The 22,094-nt window shown below is 35.0% G+C and overlaps 1 protein-coding gene across 2 annotated transcripts in view; it reads right to left on the bottom strand.

The window, feature by feature from the left end:
• beat-Ic (beaten path Ic) overlaps positions 1-22,094 on the bottom strand; it is a 66,348-nt gene that overhangs the window by 10,584 nt on the left and 33,670 nt on the right. For both annotated transcript variants that reach the window (XM_064697882.1, XM_064697884.1), the window contains exon 3: positions 154-365. In XM_064697882.1, the coding sequence (XP_064553952.1) occupies positions 154-365 (212 nt within the window). The remainder of the gene's footprint in view (positions 1-153; positions 366-22,094) is intronic.

Below are 22,094 nucleotides of genomic sequence, written 5' to 3'. Positions count from 1 at the left end.
AGTGCGTTTGTTATTTTATGACACGCAACTGCAGCATGTGCTCTTAATGTGAGTCAAACTCTCAGCAAACCAAGAGCCATAATGTATACATATATACATATATATTTATATATTTATATAATATCCATGTATATTCCTCTTCTCTATACTCACCTCGACATTAAGGCCACTTGTCATGGCAAACACTTTCATTGCTGGATTCTCTTTTGGCGTATAGCGATAAAACTCACGTTTGCCTTTATACCATTTCACCGAATATAGCGTATCGTTTTCCATATCATAATTACAGGTGAACAAGGCATTGCTGCCGCGTTTAACAGCCTGTGGTATCCTAACCGAAACATCCTTGAGCGCCACAATAAAATCTGCAAAGCATAACAAACAGAAAGAGAGAGACAGAAATGAGGGTATGAGTATAGAAATATAGTTTTATGTGTTTCACTAAATGAAATTAAGCGCAGCCGACGAGCTGTGACAACGACCCTTACGTGAGAAATCTTTAAGATGGGGGAGAGCATATTTAGTATAATTTGTTAATACGCTGTCAAGAATTTAAAACTGACTTTGTGCGCTAAGCCAAGTTAAAATTTGGCTCATTCATTTTATAAAAGTAACATACATAAAATCCTTGGTATATTATAATACATTAAAACAATATACACTTTTATATTTAGAAGATTATTTTTAATCATTAATGAATTGCATATTCAATGAAAGTAAAATTAGATCGAGGCAGAAGGTAACAAAAAAGGGAGAGGAGGGAGAGAGAAATTGTCTGAGTGAGAGAGATAGAGAGTAATTTAGAGTATACGCGAGAGCGTGAGATGACAACATTTGCAATACCTGTCAATGAGCTTATGAGAATCGCATAGAAGGGCAATCCGCGCTTAATCAGCTAAACATATTAAGGGCTAAGGTAGGGTTTTTGCAATATGCCAATTAAAACTAACAAGGTCTACTTGCGCTGCGTATTTGTCCGTATTTAATACATGAATAAACAGTTTCAAGAGCATGTGAGTTAAACATATTTACAGGGGAAGGCTTTAAGGAAATAAGATAATTAAAATCTATCAAGGTCTATTTGGGATCATGAGTATTGCATAGAAGGGCAATCCGTATTTAATACGCCAAGAATCAGTTTCAAGAGCAACTGAGATAAACATATTAAAAGGGCCAGCCTTTTAAGCAATACGCCAATTAAAATTGACAGCGCAGTAAACAATTGTGTGATACTTAAATTTACGAAAATCGCATAGAAAGGCAGCGATATATTTTAAGAATAACATTTTGATAAGTGCTTGCTGTTAGGTTTTTTTCGTTTACACTTTTGGCCAATAAATGCCAAAGAGAAGTTAGAGCTTATTCATATGGCAAAAATGTAAAGCTCTAAAAACTGCAATAAGGAGGAAGCGCACAACAGCAGAAGGGTAGACAGTCAGACAGACGGACAGACAGTTAGATAGATAGACAGACCGAATGAAAAACGGAAAACCAAACATACAATAGAATTTTACAGCATGCGAGTATGATAAAGCTGGGTTCAGCTACTGCCCGGGCTCTCCACTCTCTCTACACTTGGCAACCAGCTAAATGGAGAACCATTAAAAGTGGACATTTGTAAACATAAACTGACAGATAAACACCCAACGCCCAGGCAGGGCGAAACTTTAGCTGCTGCCAACCCAACTGTTGTTGGTTGGGCTGAGTGTGGGGTTCGACAATGAGTCCTGCCCTTGCAATTTTCATTGGTTTATATTACCTGTAAGCACCGCATGCTGTTCAGCTAGAGAAAGCCGTTAAAATACTTAACAAACGTAGATTGTAAAAGTTTTTAACAACAATATATAAAATGCCGGGGAAAAAGTTGTTGTTGTATACGGGCTGCAACCACAACGACAAATGCAACCTCTGCTGAAGGACAATTTAACTTGCAGGCCCTTGTCCGATAGCAAGAACAATGCAAATGGGGGCGGTCTAGGCAACGGGTGGGAAAGGGGAGGACTGTGGAATACGGCGATACGATATGTGCAGCTAGAGCAAAAACAAAGTGCACGCTCGTTATATGGGTCAATATGAAACAAAAAGCATTGTGAAAATGTATGAGCAAAATAGGAAAAGAAAACAAATGAAAGTGCTCGAGCAGAGCATGCTCAAGTATGTGATACCCTGTACTCAGTTCAGAGCTAGGACCTATAGATAAACACATATACAAGCTTAGTTCGGCTTTAGCCGATGCTAAAGACCTCTTCTTTCGCTTAGCTCTACCCAAATTATATTTGCAAATTGCTTCCTAAATATATATTAAATTTTTCATGATAAATGTCTGATCGCTACAAAAATGTAGGTTCAGTAAGATTGTAATTAACTATATGCATAATCCTTATGGATATTTGACATACTTTTCAAAATGATTCAGCTCGACTCGGCTGTTGAATGTGATCAATAATTCATATAGTTTCGGAGGTCAAATGCAAACAGGGTACAAAAAGAAAACATCGAAGTTGAATGATAGCAAAAGAAAATAGTTGCCAGTTCGTGTAGTGCGTGTGAGCGAGAGCGCACTAAGCGGAAAAGGGCACACCTATTGGTCGTATATGGTGATATTTAGTGCTACATTTGTTGTCACATGAAACGCACTACGGAAAGCAGAAAAACTAGAACTTGGCGGCCAACTGGGGGTCAGGTCAGAAAGTTGTAACTTGCTTATCAAATGCTGTTTTAGAATGGGGAAAATGACAGTGGGTTCGATTGGACCACACAGAGTTCAGTCAGGTGCGAGGGCCGTGTCTTCTGTTTCTATTTTGATTGTTCAGGCTTGTAATTTGCGCATATGCTGTGCCCAATATAGAGTTTGGTTTTTGGTTTGTGTTTTGTTTTTTATTTTTTTCTTCTGATTCTAGGGGAAGGTCAAAGTTGTAAATGTTTGAGCTTTTCAATGCTGCACTAATTGAAATTGCCCAGCGTTCAGAATTGTAGAAAATCTAAGAGCTAAAACTATTTTGGAAAATAATAAAAGCTAGCTTAATTAAATTCATGGCCGCTCTATGCGATTCTCATGAACTCAAGCAAAGCGAACGCTTTATTGCTTATTCTACCCTTCTATAAAATAGCGTCTTTCTGTGCGACTCTCTTTAACTCTTGAAAGGCGCTCACGCCCTTTCTTGGTTATATAAAACTAAAAAAAAAATATAATTGGTATTCTTAATGTAAATGCTTATTGTTTATTAATATAGCCTTATAAAATAGCAAGTTTTGCCTACATCTTAATTCACATAAGAATGTGGAGTCCAGTTCTCCCATGTTACATGCCTATACTCTTTTTTAATTGTTGTAATTAATTTAGTTTATGAGCAATAAGCTTTTTGCGTTTCTATTTTGTCATTTCTTAGTTTTTCTGTTATTTTCACATTTTGATTTAGCTCTAAAACAAAAAGTTTTTCCAGTATTAATGTTACATACGTTGCAAATTTGCAGCAAGTAAAAGTGCCAAACTTTTCACATAATTTGCAGTGCTTTCATACACATAAATACTGTGATTAGTTTTTATTTGCTTGTGCTTGTGCTAGAAATTTGTTAACTGTTCACAAATTTTTTGGCTACATGTTTTTGGCTTGTTTTTTCAAGGTGAGTTTACCATTTACTCAAATTATTTGTGTGTCGGATTTATGGTCTTTTGTTGTATTTATCATGATTATAGATTAGTTTTTTTGTTGTTGTTGTGTGCTCAGTCATTGACTTAAATAAGTCAGTTCATTTTGAAAACTTTGTAGACGAAATGCATTTGGCTTTGACATTAAAAGCTGATCAAAAGTTAAGCAGCCAAACGAAAACTGCGGGACAAACACCTCAAAGTGTTGTTCAAAACTCTGACAAAACAAACAAACGATTTGATACCCGCCGGCTGTTGGTGAGGGGTGCGCGGAGCAGACCAGAGGCGAACGCGAAGGGTAGCTGGTTGTGGTCTGGCAAAGTGCTGCCAAAAACGGGGGTGCCGCCACCGAGTTGCCTTGTAAGTGTTGCCACAGAAGTGACACAGCAACCGACCTCCGGACACACACAAACACAAACACACACACCCAGTCAGATGGTAACCAGTTCCAGAACCACTTCAGAGCGAGACGCGAGCGTTGCGACCGCCGCGAGGACCGCAACAACCTGACCAGAAAAAGTGCTCACCAGCTGATGACTGAGGACGATGTCGACTGTCAACACCGCAGCCAACACCAGCTCGACCGACTCCGTGCCCCGCCAGAACCAAACGCCCGATCACCCGCCCAAACCTTCCGACTGTCTTGCAGCCATTTCAACTTTGGAATTTCAATAAGGCCCTGGACGTAGCAGAGTGAAAATGCCGCAGGTGGTGACGGTGGCGGTGGGCAGGAAAGGGACGCAGTGGGCAACGTCAACGGCAAGGAAAGCAAATAAGCCAAAAAGTAAATACATAAATTAAAAGTGTTAAGGCGCGAAATGTTCAATGCGTGAATTAAATGAAATTGTGTGCTTTACAACTGAATATTTGAGTTAAATATCGTCATGGAGCTGCAGCTTCCTTCCAATAACACAATTGAAAATCAACAATTTTGCGTGTTAATGTTGATACTGAGGGTATACGACATTTGTTATTCACTATCTTAAATTAATTTAATGGCATTCAAATAAATTTGAATAAGCCTTCCGACTTAAGCCTCAACTCTTTAGCGTTTTTTGGCCCATTTCTGAAATCCATTTATGTAAGGCAATTCATAAGACATATTTTCAGGCTAAAACTTTTTCGTTTTGCTCCAACAAAATTTGAGGAAATTTAAATAATTTATTATTTATTTTTTATTAAAGCGTTTTTCTTTATATAAACTATTTTGTACTTGGAAATTTATTCTTTTGCGATCCCTATTTTTATCTATGCGTCATTTAGTGCATCATAAAATGCTTAAAGACTTATAACTGGGGCATATTTTGCCCAGTTTTTTACTTCGTATTCATATTTTATTAACGAAGTTTTTTGTACAGATTTGATTTAATTTTTTGTGTCTTTTCTTTCTTCTCCTGGTTTTTCCAGGCCAAAGCGAACACTATCTTCATTGCAAACGTAACTAACTCGGTTCATATGCCTTTTTTCAACCTATAGCATTGCATCCAAATTTTTTCTTTTCTATTTTCCAAACTATTTTTTATCATCAGCTGTCAATAGTTCATGCAGTTGGTCAGTGGGAAAAAATGGGCAAAGAAAAACAGTGAAAATCATTACATAAAAAGTGTTTTATGTTTTGCTATTGCAACTTTGACCAGGCGGCGTATGAGCAACATACACACAGTCACATCACACACACTCAAACACACACTCTGACGAGTTGTTGTATAGGGCTCGCTCTTGTGTTGGAAGTAGTCCAAACTTTGAAATAGCAACAACAACAACAACTCGCTGTATAAATACGTTTTGTAGCTGAAATTTGGTGTTGTGGCTGCTATTTCTCTTTTTTTCTTCTTCTCATACCATAAACTGAACTGAAAATGGGTAAAAAGGGTATATTGTTTTTGTGAAAATGTATGTAACAAGTGGAAGAAAGCAGTTCCGAACCCATAAAGCATATGTATTCTTGATCAGCATCAATAGCTGAGTCGATTTAGCCATGTCTGTCCGTCCGTCTGTCCGTTGTTGTTCGTGGTGGATGTGGCTTAACACATTATACAGCAAATTGCCGTGATCCATAGATCGGTAAAAGTCTAAGGTAGGCCTCCTGCCAAGCCAAGGTACAAGACACAACCAAACAGTCGTGTCTTTAATTGGTACCTGCGTTCCAAGGGGGCGCTGATTGACGATTAAATAAATCCTATAAAAGTAACCGTGAGATTAAACCATCGAGGCAGGTGCTCACGTTTAGCCCATTGACTTTAATGATCACCTGCCCGTCCGTATGTCTGAACGCGTTAATCTCAAATCTTATAAGAACTAGATAAATCTTAAACGTAGGTCCTACTAGTGCCCGCGCAGTGAGCGTTTGTTACCGATAATCGATAACTTGTCCCGTTTCCAAACAATCGATTGAAATCGTTATCGAAAGTCTGTTTATTGAGCAAATCTCGTAAGTTATAAGAGCTAGAGTCTCCATCTATCAACCATCATTCATTTTATACCATAGCTATAAATCAAATACATAAATCAATTGTGCTGCTGTTGCCTTTTTGTGAATATACAAATAATCTATTGCACAATAAGATCTTCTGCTGAAAATTTCTATCAAGATCGGTTAAGAAACGTAAATTTTAATAAAGAAAACGTGTAGAAAGTTCACGGTATCCCCAAGTCGGACACTCGCGAGTGGAACATTCTAACTTGTTTATTTTGTATTTTGCCATAAAACTCCGAAAATAGAGTAAAAGAAAAAATATAGCAAATCGAAATAAACGCATTTATATATATATATATATCTGTATTTATGAACCCCATAAATATGTCAAATAAATAACAAAACAGTCAAAATATTGTGGCATCTGTGTGTTACACTCCCTGTGTGTTACACTCTCTGTGTGTGAAGTCATTTATGACGATAAGGCTATATATATATATAAATATATATGTATATCTGTTGTTATTGTTTGTGTTGCGAGTACACACTGTATCACTGTCGTGTGTCTACTAAATTTTTATGTAGGCTTGCCAGAAATTTTTCGGTTGAATTGATTGTTATTGCAACGATTTTAAACTAGTCAGTTTTTAACATTTTTTTAAATGTCATTTAAGTGTTCTTGGATTTTATGAATTTAGAGCTTTCAAGAGGTTGTGCTTCCGCTGATGAGCTGCGGCTTAGAATACTATTAAATTTATATAATAATTAAATTTAAATTCCTGAAATCTAGAGTTTTAGGCGCCTTAACTAACTTCTAAGCAAAAGTTAAGTCTGAAAGAGCTTTGACTTTAAGCTGCGTTAACTTATTTCACTTGTAATTAATCTGCTTTCTAGCAGTAAATTTATCATTCATCCCTAGTCTTAAAACGAAGCAATATTTATTTAGATTCCAGTCGTGTGCACACAAATATTCATTAACTTAGTTCGCCTACTTCTGTCTACATTATAATATTTAAATATTTATATATTTATATTTATATTTTTCGATAACAGGCTACAGCAAATCCGGCTAAATTCCCTTTTATAAGTATATTTGGCATTGGTTTTATTGAAACCTCAAAACATTCCGGGATATGAGCCTTTGATAATTTGCTATAAAGGCCCCCTACATTTTGGGGTATCATCAAAATCTGCGGCAAACTTTGCATTTGCCGCAATGGTAAAAATACCCAAAATGCAAAACAAAGTCAGGCGGGGGAGGCAGAGAGAAGGGCGATGTGGACAGATAGCTGGGATCATACGCGAGCGCTGCCCGCAGACAATTTCATTAGAGCATAAAATAAAAAATTAAGAGCACACACAGAGATACGCACACACGCACACACACGCTCACGCATACAGGCACAATAATAAGCATTGTGCGGCTACTGTTGTGTGACGTCAGTGGGTTAATGGTTCGCTGCAGGAGGCAAATAGAAAGGCGTGGTCTGCTAGGTAAGTAACCAAAAATGTCCAAAAACTAAAAACAAATACCAAAACGAACGCAGTTTGCAGTTGGCGCATTCACAAAATGTTTGTCACTGCAATGGAAACGCAATTCACACACACCCATACGCACACACGGGCAGCAAATGTCCTTTTGTGGATTGTTTTGGGCAAGAGCGAGAAGATTGGAGTTTTGGTTCGGGTCGCTCTGCGCTTGACTATTAAATAAACATGCAAATTATTGCGCAATTTTTGATTACGATTTTTCAACAGGCAGCAATGACAACAACAACAACTACAACAACAACTACAACAGCAACAACAACAACAACAGCAACATGCTGCCTGCATATTTGTGTATGTAAATCGCAGCCTGAAGCCCTCACATACCCGTGCACCATTCACCTCACACCACGCCAACCATTCACTGCATGCATTTAACACTCAACGCCTATTTTGCATACAAATTTTATTATTATTGTACATATTTGTATTGAATCGCTGGCAATGCCGCGACAATGCACAAACAATAACAACAACATCAACAACAACAACAACAATGTGTATACAACAACATATTTGTTGTTGTTGTTTTCGATTGTCATTTTTTGTTCTTCATTTTTTGGCATTATGCAAAATGAAAATTTGACATTTTTTTGCATGACACTTGTTTGTTGTCATGTTTTCTACGTTTCGACAATTACGATAAACAGAGTGTCAGCCCCCGATGGTTAATCGGAAATTCTTAGAAGGCTTTAAATATTATTTAAGTGACGGAATTTTTTTTACAGAATTTAATCAAATATTTATATTATATACATATAAGTATATATATTTTTTTGATATACCTAATTAATATTTCATATATTTTTATACCCTTGTAGAGGGTAATATATTTTTTACTGTACAGTTTTATTTCGGAAAATTTTTAGAAAGTTTTTAATATTATTTATGTTAATATAACTGACAAAATAAATTTTGTACTAACAAAATATATAAATGAAATATTTAAATGATAACTATATTATTTATGATATTCCTAATTATTATGTCTAATATATATATTTTTTTAATTTTTATTATACAGTTTTGTATCGGAAATTCTTAGAAGACTTTGAACATTAAAACATTGACGGAATTTATTTTTAGAGATTTTAATAAGGTAATTTTATGGTATGAATATTAATTATAATACACCTTTTTATTATGTTTTATATATCATGTTTGTTATTTTTAATTTGACTGTTTTTTGGAAATTCTTAGTATATATTTTATTTAGGGAGTAGAATCAAATATTTATGTAAGTAAAATATGAAATGTGATATACCTAATAATTTTGTCCTATATAATTTTTATTTACTGTTTTTTTTATACAATAAACACAAACATTTTATGTGGATTTAAAAACTTAAAACTTAAATGACTAAAAATATTTATTTTGAGTGTAAATAATTATTCTTCTTATATATATTTTGCCTCACGATTTTTTCGCCAACTAAATTCAATTATTTAATTAAATAAAATACGTTATATACAAAGTTTTAAATTAAAATTTTGTATTATTTTGGGACTTTAATCAAATATGATCCTAGAATGTATTGTATATAACATTTTTATTTTATTTTGCATAGAATAATAAATTTTTCAGGCACTTAAAATATTATAAGCTAAAAAGAACTAAAAATAATTATGAATTTAATTAATTATTTAAGATATTTTTGGTTGTACTTTAGCCACACGAATTTTTAGCCAACTAAATTTAATTTATAAATTAAAATAAAACATTTAGCATACAGGGATTAAATTCTCCAAAAATTTTTGCTTCGTTTTACGTTCTTTTTAAATTAAATTTAGGTTGATGCACAGCGAAATATGTTCTTATAAATTTTGTTGTTCTCGCACAGAAACCATAACATTATTAACTCATCACATTTTCGACCAACCATAAAGTTCAACTCTCCAAAATGTAACGAACTGCATCTAATGCCATGTAACATGCATAAAATCCAATGAAGTTGAAAGCCTCAAAAAAGCATAAGGAAAACAAATGCTAAGCGTGCATATTGAAAGTTTTTGCAATATTTACATGGAAAATACAATTTTAATTTATGCAACAATCCATTTGCCGCAACCGACGACACACAAATCGACCCATCAAATGCAGCTACCCAACAATTTGAATAGTAGATATACGAGTAGAAGAAGAAAAAACGAAAATCTAGAGAAATTTTATATGGAATATGTTGCAATGCACTTTGTATGCGAGTTTTCAGCAACTGTTGTCATTCAGGTGCACTCACTGCAAACGCAGGATGCAGGACACTGCATGTTGCAATTTTCCTTCTTTTTTTTTCATTTTACATTTTGTTTTGCAACTCCATTTGCCTAGCCGCCGCCCACTTTTCCAGCCGCAACTACCTTCGCCCAAAGGTGAAAAATAGAAGCACAGAACTGTGTAGCGTATTCTGTGAGTTTACCAAATGGGTCTAAAAAAGAAATGTAGTGAGAACTACGCGGCGCCAAGAATTTCCAAAAACAAAATGTTAAACTTTAAAGATATGTGGACTTTGAAATACTCTACAGATGTAAGCAGACTATATTCAATCTGTGATATAAAAATATTTAGTGAATACTTATTTAAATAAATATTTTTTTAATAATGTTTTATATGCACTATATTATAACTATATTATATTTATTAAATTTATTATATTTAAAATTATTAGTCTTATAAGTTTAAATAATTGATTCTGGGTAAATTTAAATATGATTTATCAGTTAGTTGATTTAACTATTAAAAATTAACATGTTTGCTTTTAAATTTTAAGATGTTTTCTGACTTTAATTAATTTAAAGAAATAAAGTTTTTATAAGAGTATCTATCTTTCTGTATTTTCAGATCTTTACTATACTGCTCGGCACAAAGTCCAACACGAACTGATGATGGGTAAGTTCCAAATTACTCTAAAAAAAGAATCTACAAATAGCGAAAAGAAAAACACAAACTGAATAACCATCAACAGGGAATGACCCACGCGTTTTTCATTCGCTTGTTCATTGCATATCGATGGAAATGAGTTTTTACCAAAAGTTCTTCAGACTTTGGTGGATGGGTTTTTATTTGGAGGCGGCGGTGGCATGCGCTGATGATGCTGCTGGCGACGCTTTGGCGGCCGCTGACAAACACTCGCACATCCACACACACACAGCCATACACACACACACACACAAACACACACTCACTCTCATGAATGCCATGCACGCTGAATTACCCTGCCCTGCCACCCACCAACTGCCCTGAGTCAAGTCTGTTCTTTTGTATTCCTCGCTCAATGGAGATGACATGTCAAATGCATGAACAAATAGTCGTTGGCTTTACTTCATCTTCTTCTTCTTCTCATCATCATCGTCGGTTTTTGTTTGATAGATTTTCAATGAATTTTCGCTTATTTTTCAATAATATATATGCAGACATATATATATTTTTTATTTTTGGCTGCCATTAGGAATAGAGAGCGTGAAAAAAAGAAAATTGATTTTTTGTTGTTACAGAAATAAATTTCAATTTTCTGTCGTATTTTGAGCTTGATTTCTTTTATTTGTTTTGGTAAATGTACAACTTATCAAGAGTCTGCACTGGGACACGGCTTAAGGAAAATAGAAAAGAGAAAAGTTTGCAAAGATCTCAACGAGACTCTTAAGAAACAAATTAAATTATAAATACCTAAAATATTAAATGGAAATTTCAAATTATATAAATAACTGGTTATGAAAATTCTATATTAAATAGATAAATCGTATGAGCTTATAAATGGAGAATTGTAAGGTATTTGTACTTTAGAGAAAATGTATTTAATTAATTCAAAGAAGTTTCGTATCAGACTTAAATCAAAACTTTAAATGTATAACAAATCGGAAAAAATAGATGATCCTTTTCTTTACTTATTAATATGAAAGTTACTCCGAACATATGTTTAATGTGAATATTCTATATGAACTATAGAATACTCTATAATCTGCCGTTGTAAGCTGAACAACAATGTTAGACTCGTAGCTGCCATATCAAGACGAGAATTTAATGTTAATGTCAAAACAATCAACTGGGGCAATCAATATGCGAATGTTCTCAAGGGTTCCCCTGCCCCAACACTGCCCCTTGCTCTGCTCGCACATTACAATGCCATTTGAGTGCCATAAACAAAATATAAAATGTTGTGCATACATCTGTCGAGTGTTACGAGTCGTCTCTGCCAATGTGCAATTCACATTTAGATTAAAGTGCTTGGGCTACCCAAAAAGTGCCAGCACGTCAAGACGCCCAATAGCTAGAAGAAAGAGAGAGCAGCATCCGCAACAACAACAACAACAACAACAACAACAACGGCAGCTGCTCTAAGGTAGAACCTTTCGTTCTCTCTCTTTCTCTCTGTGGCCGAAACATTGTTTAGTAATTTATTTTATTTCAGACAGTTTTTCCCATATCTACCAAAAGTGATGCCCCATCTTGTCTTCTTCCTCTTTATTCCTCTGCTGTTTTATTGTTGTTGTTGTTGTTGTATTTATTGTTGCTACTTATGCATCGTCATTGCAGCAGCTACTCGAACTCAAAACTCCAGGCTGAAAAATTGCCGAGCTACGTGCTGCTGAAGCGCAGGACGACGAGAGCATCCTTAACATTTCGTATGCAAAGCAGGAACATTTCTGAGCTGCAGCTGAAGTTTCGGTGGGAGTTGAAAGTTGAAAGATAAATTGATATTTTGAGACTGCAACGGATAGTATTTACTTTATGGCCAATGCGCAAATTGTTAACTGTCCCTGGCCAATGGCATTTAAGCCAGAAAAAAAACATATAAAATAAATAAATAATATCGAAAAAAAACCAAGACAAGTTATATTGTTAGCTAACATTGATAACGAAATTTTAAATTAATTTTAAAATCGATATTTACCGATTTACAGCAAGAGCGGCTGCCTACAAAATTTTTAAGCAGATAGTCTTGTGTTTCAAGCTTATTATGATCTCCCAAATCTTCATGAGTTGCGAATAGACGAGAGTGGAAATCGATATTTATCGCATTAGGGCAAAGGAAATGGGAGTATAAGTAAATATGGTACCCTTGTAATATAATAACTTGACTTGTTCCACCTTTAAGAAAGATTATGTCAATAAATTTTTATCTATTTAAGTCGAAAGATGAACGCGGCATCGATATTAATCGTTTTAGGGCCAATGTGATGAGAGTTAAAGTAAATATGGGAGCTCAACTTCTTTTAATATCCTAGTATATCCTAGTATAATTCTTAAGAATTAAACATCTTAAGAAGAAGTGTACATCGCTAATGCTCGATAGGTATCGATAATTATCGATAGGTATCTGTAGTTATCGATTTAAAGTGAAAGTAAATATTTTTTACTTTAAAAATGTTAAACAAATTTAATATATGTATGGTATAGATATGGAAGAACTACACAGCTCTTCTCAATAATGTAGATTCTTTAAAATGACGCAACTTTTTTGTAATCAATTTTCTGCCCTTTCAATGTCCACAGTGTATCAAAAGAATAAAAAAATTGGCCCATCTGGCAGAGCTGCAATCCTTTTATTGTACATTGGCTATCCGAATGCCTTAATTAAGAACTCTCCGACTTTTCCAGACAGTTCAGTAGACTGTGCAGCTGTCTCATTGCCCTGCCCAAAAACCTTTTCACTCTGTTTACTACCTTGTCTGAGGCACAGTAAAAAAACCTCCGAAAAAAAAACAAAGGAAATGCAAACCGACAATTTGCAGTTTACAGTTAACAGCAGGCAGCTGAATACGTGGCACGTTATTGCAAAAATACCGAAAATTGGTTTGTTTGATGGAACAATGTCTGCACAAATTCGAAACAGAGTCCTACACCACATACCGTATACGTATGTATATGTACAAATATATAAAAAAGAAGTATATTTAACTGCAACTTTCTGATAGCCCAAAAAGAAATTACAAATTTGTATGCCCTCCATTTGGTGTGTTCTCCTGTGCTCCATTGGTTAATATTTTGTGGGAGCGGCCAACTGTCTGCCTCCCCGCTTGCCCGACTGTCAAATGGCACCAAGCCGCAGCGCAGTTAACAACATTCCAATTAACCAGATTCCAATTGCAATATGGCTGCACCCCGAACTACAATGCCAATTGTCAGCTCTATACTTTGTTTCGTAGTCAAAATGTATACAATGACATATATGCTTAATTTAACATGGGAAAAGGTAGAGCGCGACTTGGTTCAGCTAAAGCAAAGTTCCAGCATATCAACTGCCAGAAATATAATGAAAATTGTAAATTAAGGAACAGTGCATAGCTTTGAAATGTTTTCAAATTATTTCAAGTATTTATTTTTCATTGTTTTAATTCATAAATTTGCAATTTTTTCTAATTAAAATGTATTTGCAAAACCAAAATATTTATTTTTGTATTTTCATTTTAATTAAAATAAATTTACATTTATTGAACAAAATGTTACGTTAAGAATGGGGAAAACTGTGATGCAGAGCTAATTTTAAATCACGAAAAAAACAGGGAAAAAATAAATTTAGTTTCGAAAAAGTTTTGGCAGTTGGAACTCGAGAAAGTCGATTGGCCCTTTGGTTGGGAGCTAACTTTTTTTTTAATTTTAAGAAGAAATAAACCAACCTTAAGTTAATTTAAGAAAGAGTTTTATAGGAATACTGACACATACAATACACTAAAAAGTTATTTTCAAAATCGAAAGTTAAAAATAAAAATAAAATATTAATTTATAATTCGAAGTTTGAAGTAATGTAATTTAGACAATGAGCCCAAAATTGTATGTCCAAGTATGCTGCATACTTCTCAAGGACAACGAATGATGATTTATTTGACATTAAGCACTTGAGCTTAAATAATTTTTTGCTTTAAAATCTCTAAAATCTCGTAGTTTTAACCATTTTGTGTGAGTTGAATGCCTACGAGTGCCTATATAATGCATACCTATAGATATGCTTAAACCAGCGCCTAATCTGATCTAGTCTTGTCTGGTTTACTTTTGCCTGCTAATCAGATTTAGCCAAATACGCCTAATGCAGTAATAAAGACCAAAAGCTGGCGAATGCCACGAGCCAGAGCCTGAGACGACGGCAGCACTTGAAGAGCTGCTTATCAAATACAAATTACAAATCCAAAAAAAAACCAAAGAAAAAAAGAAAGAAGCAGCAAACAACAACCCACGGGGGGATAAGACGCTGGCCACAAAACACAAAAGCATGATTGAGGGCCCAAATCTTTTATCAAATGAATGTGCCATAATAAATGGAAAAAACGAGAAAGATATGGGAAAGGGTAGGCAGCTTTGTTGTTGACTTTAAGCTGGCTATAAGCAGCACGCACAACAAGCACACACACACACACATAAACCCACACACATTGTGTGTCTTATACACAAATCTTAAGTCGAGTCACTTCAACATAATCACACGACAAGCCGAAAAACAAAGCTAACGAACTAATAGATGGACACACACAGATTGTTGTAGTTGTTAGTCTTGTTGTTGTTGTTGTTGTTTTTGTTGCTTCTGTTGGTTGTTGCTATTGATAAGCATCGAATTCATTAATTTATATGTTCCATGGATATCTGGCAGCGAACAGCCAGCAGCGATCCGAAAGGAGTTGCTTTTGGCCACGTTTTGTCCAGGATAGCTTTGTAATGTGAAACTAAGTGATTTGCTGTGCGTATGTGTGTGTGTGTGTGTGTGTGCGTCTGTATATATCTTCATTACAAATCCTAGCAGGGATTTGAAATGAAATGACCGCGCCCACACACACGCACACACACAGGCAATCGTCTTGTCTCGGACCTTGTCTTTATGGCCTGACCAATCCAGTTGGCTTTAAGCAGTAAATTCAATCAATTTGGTCAGACAAAGCAGCAGCAGAAGAAATGAATTGTCCCGAGCTGTAACTTGTATCTGACAGCGTACAACAAAATCTTCAACTTAAATAGTATGTCACAGCAATTAATACAAAGGGTAGCAAAACCCAGAAGCTATAAAGCCCCAAACTAAAAACCCAAACGTTTGTCAAAGCGCAAAATGAAAGTGAAATTTGGGCTCGCCTTCCACAGATGTTGTTGTTCATCTTCTTGTTGTTGTTCTTGTTGACAACGAGTCGTATGCGTAATGAAAACCCACTGTGTATGTCCTGTAACCTGATCCCAGTCAGTGCATTTGACAGCTATCATTTTGGGCCTTGCTAGTCGGCTACTCTTTTGGTCAAGCAAAAGTTAAAGCTCAAAGCGACCTGTCAACATTTGTTGTAGGCCAAAGTGGGCTGGAAAATGATATATGGCCAATCGATGATCTTTGCCAAAACAAAGCCAAACATTTACACAATTAGAAAATATACTACAAGCAACCAATAAATCAACACACACACATACTTCTATTTATATCAGGGCGAAGTAAATGCTATAAATCAAATTGAAGCAAATATGTAATTAAAATGCCGACAAGAACAAGCACAAGTTGTGGCTCATAATTTGCATGTATACCAAGTGCAATTGGCCAAGGTATAAAGCAGCAGGCATAATCAAGCGTATCATATATAAACATTTAAATTAAAATATTTAAGGATTTTGGAATGAATTAATGCTTGAATAAAAGGATTTGAAGTGTGGTGTGAGTGTGAGTGAGAAAAAAGTAGAAATTCATGAATTAAAGCTTGGATTTAAAAGCGGGCATAAAACAAATACTCATTTATATGCTTAAGGAGGATTCTTTTTATATATTATATATTTATTTAAAATATCTTTTTATTATATTTATTTCTGCCAATTAAGTTTTCAAATATTTTGAAATTTAACAATCTCAATTCTCCCCAAAATATATTCTCAAATCTTCTCTAAGAACTTTTTTCAAGAATATTTTTTTTTTAAATCTAACAAAGATGTGATAAAATGCCGTTTTTTCAAAACTTAAATCAGTTTCAAGCTTTTTTATTCCCCGCAATCTGACTTAAGGCTAAAATTGTTATTCGTTTGATATTATCCCACTAAAAATTCATAGAGCTTATTCTTAATATAGGATATGTGTACAGACACACAGCCCTTATCATTTCCATGATATTTAATAGGTATATTAGTCACAATACTTGAAAATGTCTATAAATTAATATTATTTTCTTGGAAACTCAACTCACTTAAGAGCTGCTCTTGAGCTTGAGCACAACTTGAAAATTCATTAACAATAAATAAACAATTCAGCTTACATTAAAAATGTGATTTGTACTTAATAGTATTTGCAAATGATTTTCAGAACTATTAAACAGAAATTACTCAACACTGGTGTATGGTACTATGGGGATTGTGGCAACATTTTGCACTCGAATATGAAATAATGACTTTTTTCTGGACCAAATCTCTAAGCCTCTAATTCATTAACACAGTGCTCTATACACATTTACAAGCCTACTTTCTGTGTGTGCAGAAAGAGGAAGCAGCTTATTGACGTTTGGCCAAAATGCAGACCCAAGTGCCTCATTCATAGCAATTAAAAAATGCAGTTATGCATGATTTTGACGCAATGGCTGGGCAAAATCGAAAGGAAACGGATCAGTGCCCAAGGCAAATGGGCTTTACGTGGCGTGTGTCCAGGCCACACTTGTGCCGCCTTTTTGTGGCATCTCTGTGTATGTGCTTGCAACTGGATTGTGATTGCAGTTTTGCAGTTTGCAGCTTACAGCTTGCATTTCGGTTGCGAAACAGCCATAAACCAGAATCGAAACGAAATTTGGCTCAGTAGCCTATCCCTGCACCTCAAAGCTGCCTCAAAGAAAGCTGCCTCATCAAAATGCAATAAGTGCCCCATCGATTTGGCCTGTGTGCCACAGGTATAGGCACTAACACAGGCACAAGCAATGGCAATGGGAAATGAACTGCCGCTGCAACAATGGCCATAACAGGTCATATTTGTTATGGACGAAAGATTGCTGGCTTGGGTAGGTGCTGTAAGATGTGCCAAGTTCGATTGAAAAATATACGAGCTTTATAAGGACAGATATAGTACAAGTTGGCTTGACTAGCGCATTCTCAGTATGTATTTAAGTAGCTGCCTTTAGATCTCTAAAACAGGGTCTAAATAACATGGAAATAGTTTATTGAATATTAAATGATTTTATTTTCAAACGACATGTCTTTCTCTTTTGTGCCGGGCTTTTAATATTCTCGTATACATAATCTCTAGATATAAAACTGTTTGTCCTGACTGACTGACTGACTGACTGACTGATTGGTGATCAACGCACAGCCCAAACCGTAAGAGCTAGGAAGCTGAAATTTTCACTGTAGCTACCTTATGTGATGTAGGTGCACGTTAAGACGGGGTTTCGGGAAATTCCACCCGCAAGTGTGGAAAAATCGCTTGTATGTAACTTTTTTGTTTACCATTCGATCGGCCTTAAACTTATTTTCAAAGATCTTTGTTCAAATTCATTTGAGGGGTGTTTCACACTTTTAGGAAAATCCGTTCCTCCTTGGTGGAAATGGAGGTCAAAGATTTGGTGAGTGACGTTTCGCGCTCAAATTCATTTCCAGAGATCTATAAGAAAAATCATTTGAGACGTGTTTCACACTTTTCGCAAAATCCAAACTTCTTCTTAATGTGTTCGCGAATTTAAATTTAATGATAATGATAATGATGATTATTATAATGATAATAATAATGATAATGATATTGACAGGCATGACGATAATGATAATGATAATGATAATGATAATGATAATGATAATGATAATGATAATGATAATGATAATGATAATGATAATGATAATGATAATGATAATGATAATGATAATAATAATGATAATGATAATGATAATGATAATAATAATAATAATGATAATGATAATGATAATGATAATGATAATGATAATGATAATGATAATGATAACGATAATGATAATGATAATGATAATGATAATGATAATAATAATAATAATAATAATGATAATGATAATGATAATGATAATGATAATGATAATGATAATGATAATGATAATGATAATGATAATGATAATGATAATGATAATGATAATGATAATAATAATAATAATGATAATGATAATGATAATGATAATGATAATGATAATGATAATGATAATGATAATGATAATGATAATGATAATGATAATAATAATAATAATGATAATGATAATGATAATGATAATGATAATGATAATGATAATGATAATGATAATGATAATGATAATGATAATGAGTAGAGGCAAAAAGTTCCAAGTTTGTTCCCTAAGACTTGTCTTTCTCTAACGCACTTAAATTGTTATTTTAAGCGCCTATTTGACAAAACGTTCAGCAAATCCCTTAATACCCTTGACTATAAGCATTAGCTGTGATTTTGCTATCAAATTTTGCATTGGTAATCAAAATACCAATGAAAATTCCAACAGGTGCCAAATTTTCCAGCATTACCAAATTGATTTGATTCCATTTTTTATTTGTTGTTGAAAGTATTTTGAAATTAACAATAAAATAAATTGCAACCCATTCGCGTGTGCATACAAATTGCATTGCATACTATCAGGCTCTGTCGACCAAATTGTTTTTTATTTTCTCTCGCAATGCCTGCTGCAGAGACTGTGTATAGGAATGAAATTCTTTGCTTTTCCATTTGTCCATACAGTCTGCTAATTTTCAAAGGCATCAATTCGTAGTGAAGCTCAAAGTACGTGTGACAATGTGCCCCAGCACCAGTCCCCAGTCCCCCGATCCAGCAGCACAATACTAGACACTCATATTCTAGTAGCTTTCCCTCCCCATAAGCCCGCACCCGATTTTCACCAAACTTTACGCTGATTTTGGCACGCACACATTTTGCATACTGATCAGCAATCAGCGAGGGTTGCTTGGGGCGTGGCTCGGGGTGTTGGGCGTCTGTTGTGGGGTTGGGCGTCTGTTGTGGGGTTGGGCTGGCTGACACTTTGTGGGGTGCAAATTAAAATTCCACTTTGGCGTTTGGGGAATTCAATTATTTCTTTTCGCTTACTTCATGGTCATGCGAGTTGACATTGACAGTTGACTCTTCTCTGGCTGTTGTTGCTGTGGTCAATAACTAGAACTTTGCAGCGATTCGATTTGCTCTCAATAATGAAAAAGGAAGCAAAAATGCCAGCGCATCTATTGCAGCAAATTTAAGTGCCCTGTAGCTTACAAATGAATTAAGCGGGCATGGTAGGTGGAATATATACATATGTTGCTGGGAGTATAAAAAGCTTGTTTAGAATGAATAATAATTACATAAGAAAAATGATTACTTTTATGCATTCAAATATAAATAAGTTAAGCCTGTCTTATGAACAAAATGGTTCGTCAGGCAAGCTTCTACAGGGTATCCTTGAGTCAATCAGCCATGCGCCCAAGCATTACCACTTATTCTTTCTTTTTTTTTTTTGCAGATTTATTGCCTCGAGTGGCATCTGCCAATTGTCGCCCCAATGCAATCAGCGTGTTTATTGATTTGGAAAATTAAATATTTTTCTTTTGGCGCGTGCCAAAAGTCGCGGCCCATAAATTAACGTCGTGATTTGTAGCTCTTCTCTCGCACATCACACATATTTGTATTTGCCTATGAAATTTCCGGCATCTTGGGGGCATTTTAATTAGCTATTGGGCGAGTGTTTGAATAAGTGTGCAAAGTAAAAAGCAATGCACATGCACAGTTGTTATTTTGCACTAAAAGCAAAAACTTGCTGCCAAGAGAAAGCCAGATGCAACAAAGTGTGCGTGTGGCTGTGTGTTGGTGTGTGGTTGTGAAAAAATTATTTCGCTTGCTTAACGGAAATGTATAAATTGCATTTCGTGGCAAGGCAGATGCGAGTGTGGTGCGGGGTGGTGCGGGGTTGTGCAGACGTGCCCTAATGCAGTGGGTTGACAACCAGTAGCTGAGGTAAGTGGAAACTACGGCTAGAGGATGTTGTGCTAAATTTTGCACAAGCATACACGCACAGCCGCAAAACTACCTCAACAAAGCTACACACACCTGCAGCATGTACTGGCTAAGCGCAGGCGACAAAGTTGTCAGAAATGATTTTCCTAGTAATAACTTGTAAAGGTAGGGCATGTTTTGGAATTCGTTAAAAAATTTTTAAAGAAAAACAAAAATGTACTGAAACTGTCAAAATCATTGGAAACTATCTTCCAACAAACCTTTCATAGTCTTGATATTAATAAACTTTTCACTTTCATACTGTATTCTCAAGTTTCCAATAATATGATATTATAATTATATTTTTTAAACAAAAAATTACCCAATTTCCCAACTGTTTTGTTTCAAAATTCCTTTATTTACAATATAAAATTACCCAATGAATTTGCCATTCCAAAAATGTCCCGCTCTATTCTATTTTATTCCTATTAACTTTTTCCCAATTGACAAATCTTTAATAAATTCAAAGTCAATGGAGTTTCTCGAAATTTATATTTTTAATGTCGGGTGATAATCTTAAAACTTACAAACACACACGCACACACACACGCACATACACCTGCACAGTAGACCAAAAATGAAAGTGTTAAGAGCATTTTTGCACTCGTTCTGCACATTTTTCAGCGTCATTCTTTTACATCTTTGGCGAAAAAAGCACTTTACACTAATGCACCTTAAAATTTAAAGATGTCATAACATAAACATTTATCCTGACGCCAATGGTGGCAGCGACAGGACGCCCGGAAGGACAGGTGTAGATGTATCCTTGGCTGCGGTTGGTCAAAACCGCAGTGCACATCTTATGATGTTGGATAAAAGAGAATTATGTTAGAATCTATATGTGTTTGTGCGTTGAAGTGCATAAAGTGCATAATCCGTTTAAGCATTGGCTTAATGCATTTTTTTTTTAGATTGCCTTCTTGGCTGAATGTAATCGGGCAAGCCGGAAAGACATTTATACTAGCCCAAACAGACGTTATTTAAAAAAACTACATTCATAACTTAGAGCTTGAAATACTTTTCATAAAAGTAGATATTACCCATTTGAAAATGCAATTTAATTCAATTATTTTCTGTCTTCAAAAATGTATTCGTTTAATTTCAATCCAAACCCAGGGGCATGGGAAGACATTTACGTTGCGTAAAGCAAAATTCTCCCATAAATATATTTTCAAAATCCAGCCCATAATTTTCGCTGTTAAAAAATGTTTTAGCATTTAATTAGCTACTTATTGCAGAGCCAGGCCCAACCCACATGTCATCATCATAATAAGCGCTCCACTTTGCGCTAATTGATTTTCCATGCCAATAATAAACACTTGTCTTCCTCCGCTCGAGCTGCTGGGCAGAAAGCACCCCAATAGCATGCACATAAATTCCAAATGAAAATAAAAAACAATGTAGAAAAAACACAAAATGAAAACAATGCCTTGGCCTGGAACAAGGCAGAGCTGAGCCTCAGTTTTGCCTCTGGAGTGTGAGCAAATATTTAATTTATTTCAATTTCACTTTTAATTTAGGCACTAATCTAGACAATTTGTACACTTA

This window comes from Drosophila montana, unplaced genomic scaffold (assembly GCF_035044405.1).
Source record: "Drosophila montana isolate Dmon_TW-CO22-7 unplaced genomic scaffold, ASM3504440v1 contig_402_1, whole genome shotgun sequence".
Taxonomy (NCBI): domain Eukaryota; kingdom Metazoa; phylum Arthropoda; class Insecta; order Diptera; family Drosophilidae; genus Drosophila; species Drosophila montana.
This window is presented reverse-complemented; position numbering and strand designations above follow the sequence as displayed.